Here is a 6,000-nt window from a genome sequence, read left to right as displayed (position 1 = left end):
CAGTTGCACCCCAGTGCTTGTCCTGTTTTGCCTGAATTGATTGTGTTGCCTTTAAATCTACACTCTGCTTCTTCAGCGTGAAGAACGCCTAAGTACCTGGCGCCCACGGCGACGCAAGAGGCCAAGAGAGCCACTGTGAGTGCCCTTTAACTCCCAGGGGTCACTCTGTGGTCTGCAGATAGTACTTCCTCTGTACTCTCCCTCATCCGATGAGGTCTCTTGCTGAGGGTTGCCACCTGTCTTGGGGACTTCTCTTTCAGCCTACCCATAACCTACTTCACCCATTCAGGTAGTCATCGATCCATCCACTCACTCCTTCATCCATGCAATCCGTCAGTCACTCCTTTGTTCATCCGTAAATTAACGCGCTGACTCATGTATCCATTCATGTAACCACCAATTGACTCTCAGATTCATCCACCCACACAAACACACGTGCAAATAAATGAAAAGAACTTTCGTTTTAAACCAAGTTTATTGGTGTTGCCAATGCTTGTTCTCCGTTGTGCTAAAGACTAGCATCTGACAAAGTCTATTCCAATAGGTTGTGCTGGATGCGGACACCCTCCATGACTCATGTTTTGATGAGGCAATGATGCTGTTTAGCTTACGTTCATGTTACCAAGGTGGTGCCTGCTGTTTTGTATGAAAAACAGATTCCATGTGACGAATGGCTCTAAACTGTACTAAACATGTAAAACTCAATAAACAGATGGTTGGAAAAAAAAAATCCATGTATCATTTTGTATTAGACCACTGACAGCTCTGTATTTTTTCACATTTTAACAATCTGTGCTGCGTACTTCTTCTACAGTACAAGGCCCTCCTGGTACTTACTACCTGGGATCTGGCCCGCAATAAATAAACATTTCAAATAATTAAATGCTGTGTGTCCGGCCCTATCTTTCGTGTGAAGAGATCTTGGGTGCAGTTTCTGGTCTTGCCACACGGAGTCGCCAGTTGCCTTTGATACTGTACAAGGCAAAACAACACTATAACACTGCTCTACTGGCACGAGTGGATGTACAGGCATTTTCGAAGCTCAGTTGTCTATAACATTTCTTTGAACTTGATAAATGGACCATATATTAACTACTCATAGAATAAAAGAAAGGAGAAATAAAGCGAGGGCATTTCTTCCCTGCTCTTTTGTCACTCCATACATCGTCTAATGGTTTTACTGTCACTGGCGGAACAGTTTTAGCACAAGAAAGCTGTTCCTCGGCTTCTGACAAGATCCCCTTGTTTTAAGGAGTGTATATTCAAGAAGGGCAGTTTTCTAGGCCCCCCTTTTCTTCGCAATGCGTGTTGTCATCAGCTGCTTCCTGTTGTTCCGCTCCGGCCTCAGTAGGATAATGTAGCATTTAGGCCCAAAGATGCAGCCCAATAGCCCAGAGCTGGAGGCCAAGATGGCGAACATCTCCACTGCCACCGAGTACTTCCCTTTGGTGCTGAGGTAGGTGGGGATGAAGGAGAGCCAGACGCTGCAGAACACCAGCATGCTGAACGTGATGAACTTGGCCTCGTTGAAGCTATCCGGAAGGTTCCTCGCGAGGAAGGCCAGCACAAAGCTGACTGTGGCCAGGAACCCCAAGTAGCCTATCACAGAGTAAAAGGCCAGCACTGATCCCTCTTTGCAGTCAAGCACGATCTGCCCGAACTCAGCCCGCATGTCGTAGAAGGGGAACGGAGGAGACGTTGTAAGCCAAGCGCAGCACAGAGCAACCTGAGTGGTCGAGCCGAAGACCACCACCGAGCTGGTCACTCGGCGACCCATCCACTTCCTCAGGTGGTGCCCAGGCTTGGCAGCCTGGAAGGCTAGGATAACAGTGATGGTTTTAGCCAGTATGGAGGAAATGGAAACGGAGAAGCTGACCACGAAGGCGACTTGTCGAAGCACGCAGCTCACCTTCCCGGGGCGTCCGATGAACATCAACGAGCAGAGGAAGGCGAGGAGGAGCGAGAGGAGGATCACGAAGCTCAGGTCGCGATTGTTGGCCTTCACGATGGGAGTGTGCCTGTAGCTGAAGATAACGACAAGGATGAGGACGGTGCCAAGCGAACAGGCGACGGCGATGGACGTCAAGGCTATGCCCAAAGGCTCATCATGAGACAGAAAAACAATGACCTTTTGCACACACTGGACTTTCTTTTCATTTGGCCACTGGTCGTCCGGGCACTTCATGCAGTCGTCCATATCTGGAAGTAAAGAAGGAATGTCGGTCAGTCAGTCCCGGGCACAAATTTAGAAAATTGACCTCAATTAACTTTTACTTCTGTTACTCCTGATGAATGTGTCATACAATCATTCAAATTTGCATTTACTTGGAGCAATGTAAGATGTGGCCATTGGCCTCTCAGATTTACACCAGCCATCTTACATCATACAAAGATGTCTTGTGTACTAGGCCAGTTCAGCAGCTGCCAGCAGCATATTTGAGATCCTTGAGTGCTGATGGAGTTCACATAGATTCGCTCAATAGCGTCTTGAAGGTACTTTAAGGAGCGTTAGATTTACTGTAGAGCAAATCTTTGTGAGTGTGCATTTTATTTAATTTTATTTCACTGGGAGAATTTTTAAGGGATGGACTTAGCCTCAGATGGCAGCAGAGCTCTGTGTGTACCAACGAGATATATGGCTAACATCTCAGATGGAAGAAAAAGAGGCGTGGATAATGTCTAGGAGGTTTGGAAGATTTAAAAAATGTAGTTGTTTGAGATCTTTCCTGATTCAACCAATGAGGAAGAAAGTCTGAGGTGCTATAAAAAAGCAGATGTAGATCTGACTTGCTCCAGTCATCTCCCATTTCACTCCAGATGGAACATTTTTGAGTCAAACTACAAGAGGAGAAAATAACGAGGAAAGACATATTCCTGGAGTAATTAACACAAAAATATTTTTCCTATGGATACATCCATTTCTTTTTCAGCCCCAAAACATGGTGATGTTTGAGACATTTTCACACTCAACTTCCACACTGACTTCAGCTCTTATGCCCTAAAATTAGGTGTAAAAAGCCATTGGGAATGGTATTGACTGAATGCTTCAGGTTGGGTGAGGTCATTACATTCCCTATGCCCCCCAACATCACTAACCTTAATGATAACAGGAATCTGCTACAGCAGTGTATTTTCTTCCAGTGTAAATAATATGTTTTTATATCTTATTTCTAATTTTTACATTTCTAAGCGCAATAAATAACAGGTGTTACTTTTAGCTAATATAACGATTGTTAGTTTGGTGACTTTAGAAGGATGGAAGTTTGATTTGGCCATGTCAGCATTTAACCTGTGCTCTTAACATCACCACATTTGTCAGCAGCAAGCGTTGAACATACGGAGTCATCCCGCCAACTTAAGGGAACTATAGGTCTGCAAATTCATCATATCCTGATTCTGAAAATCAGAACTTTGGAATTCCGGCCACTAATCCAACTTTTGTGGAGAAGACAGACAGTTGAAAGTGCAGTGGGTGCCAATCACACTGCAGCATTATAAGACACAAAGTTGCACAATTTTTTAATGAAAATTTGTATATCCTGAATGTTGACTTGGGTCTTGATTTTGGCATAAATCCCCCAGATAATAGCCTCGGGGAACCGAATATCCTGCTTGTGTGGTTGAAGGAGGCATTTAGTTACCTCGACATTAAATTGGACTTTTTCTTATTTTTTTTTTTTTTTGCTCCCCATATCATTGAGGGTTTTGTATATCTCTATGTATATCATCAAGCGCTCTGAAGTCCTCTAAGTTAGGAGGTTCGCTCTTTCCATCATGTGAGAGATTACTTTTTGGATGTCTTTGTTTATGTTTATCATGGATTCTATAAGTTTTAAAGAAGTTCCCAGGTCATGAACATGATATAGATGCCACCAAACAATACAACGTTCACAATTATCAAAAATGTACATGAATTGCATTAATATTGATAGTTAATTTATTTGACAATAGATCTAGATTTAAAATTCAATCAATTAATATTGGAACAGTGATCATTTTTAGCATGCCTCATTTTTTTATTATACCTTAATAGGCCGGCTCCCCAAAAATGTGTATATCCTTGATATCGGGGGGTTTAATCCTGACAAGACCACCCTTCATCTTCCAAGGTTTCTGAAATGAGTGCCACTCACAAAGAATAGTAATGACACCGGTCATGTGCAACGTGTGGACGCTCAGGGGCAGGGATGGTGACATATACCAGGACTTCGTGAAAGCCGTGAGTTAATATCTAGCGCGTGTGCCAAACACATTTCCACCCTATCTAGCTCCTGCCATCTCAGACTAGTGCCCAAAGCCCCCCATCATAGCTTCACTCGTAGGTGGTAGACAAGGAGCCTTATATTAGTTTCAGTTCTTACTCTGCACCAAGTTGGGCACTATGCCCAGTTTTGGATTCTACCACCATGTGTTCTTGCACCCCTTGCCCTCTGTTTGTCCTGAACCTTTGCTGAATAAAATCACCCTAGGTTTGTAATCCGAAATCTCTTAAAATATATTTTGTGCATAATCCGTGTAGCCCTTGATCATAGCAGCACAACTAAGTGATCGCATCTAGCCTGTGCCAGGACTCTTCTGTTCTGCCCTTTGTTCCAGAGCGATCCTATCCAAAGGGATGTCCGACTCATTTTTTTCATGTACGCTTTATTGCATCTTTCGCTGTACTCTACTGATACATCCAAAGGCTGCGTTTCCTTGCCTGATGCCACGAGAACACCAACAAGGTTTCAATCGGCTAAGATCACAGCACCAGTGTCGTCGATTCATAAGTTTGAAACTGCTCTTCCCACCTCATGCCAACCTCCTGGCCTGGAGATGGTGGAGGTTCCAGTACCTGAGAGTTTCTCTGACTTGTCTTAGTGAGTCCAGGTGGGTCCAGGTGCATGCAGGTTCTCAGCTAAGACATCACTGGAAAGGCATTGCCCTTATGCTCTGTCCATTGAGGAACTCTCAGCTCTCCACATGGGCTTTCTGTAAGAGTTTCAGTGGTGGTTGGACTACTCCAGTATCGAAAGACTGCTTTTTAATTTTGGTTACACCATAGGCAAGTATTTAGGCAAATTATTTTAACCAAATTATATTGCCAGTTTGAGGGCTGGGAGAAACCCTTCAGCAGACATAAATCAGATGCAACACCCACCACCCTAACGGCGAAGAGCTCAACTGGTTGATAGAGGATGTTCTCTTCAGATCTTGTATTTTGTCTTTTATATTTTGGATAAATAGTTGATTGAAATAAAATTCCAAAGGTCTTTGGAAGTTCCCTTACTCTTAGGCTTTTACTGACTTTGTTTTGTTCCATTGTGTTTCTCTACAGTGTCAGGACCTCCTAAGGCAGTAGAAAAGCAGTGAAACAACATACTGCATCAGTATAAGAGGCTGTGGGAAGTTCCATACAGGACTACAAGTTGCAAGGGTTTGGGTCAACCCTGGAAACACTTCTTTTCCAGATGCTGAAGTGCTCATTTTTACCCCCGGCATGCCCTACAAGGAGAGTCCATGTTTCCGGTACCTGATTTCACAGATCTCATTTAGACGTGTGAGCCCTTTGGACGCCCGGGATTCCGCAGCAGATTGGATTGAGAACTGATCTGCAGGTCCAAAGTCCTTTGTAGGAGGAAGCCTACCTCTCAGAGTTGCTCCAGGGATATAGTCAATATATGTACTTAAGAGCATCAACACTTCTCCATGGGATGCTACAGTCTGCACAATTCCACTATAGACCTTTCTAGGGGATCCAACTTTTGATCGAGGTTGCATTTAAACTATTAAGGTAATTTGTATTGCTTTTTTCAGTCCTGTTTACCATATCTGTAAACTTTGAGTTATTACTAGGGGACCTCCTGTGTTTGTATCTCTCTCCACATTTAAGAGTTATCGCATTCACACTTCTAACGAGGAGAACAGCCTCAGATTCTCTAAGAACCTAGTTTTCCTGTGCATTTCTGTGGTACCAGCCTCCCTAACAGATGCTGCCAAGGACTACCAAGTACAACCCAT

General features: G+C 43.8%; 1 protein-coding gene across 1 annotated transcript in view; it reads right to left on the bottom strand.

Moving 5' to 3' along the window:
- Window positions 1–1,089: 1,089 nt before the first annotated feature.
- LOC146822124 (vomeronasal type-2 receptor 26-like) overlaps window positions 1,090–6,000 on the bottom strand; it is a 135,457-nt gene continuing 130,546 nt past the window's right edge. Inside the window, exon 6 of the mRNA XM_085609968.1 lies at window positions 1,090–2,199. Coding sequence (XP_085466094.1) covers window positions 1,280–2,199 — 920 coding nt within the window. The 3' untranslated portion in view covers window positions 1,090–1,279. The remainder of the gene's footprint in view (window positions 2,200–6,000) is intronic.

Source organism: Triturus cristatus, chromosome 6 (genome assembly GCF_964204655.1).
Source record: "Triturus cristatus chromosome 6, aTriCri1.1, whole genome shotgun sequence".
NCBI lineage: Eukaryota > Metazoa > Chordata > Amphibia > Caudata > Salamandridae > Triturus > Triturus cristatus.
The sequence above is the reverse complement of the archived record's forward strand: the minus strand, read 5'-3'. Positions and strand labels throughout refer to the sequence as shown.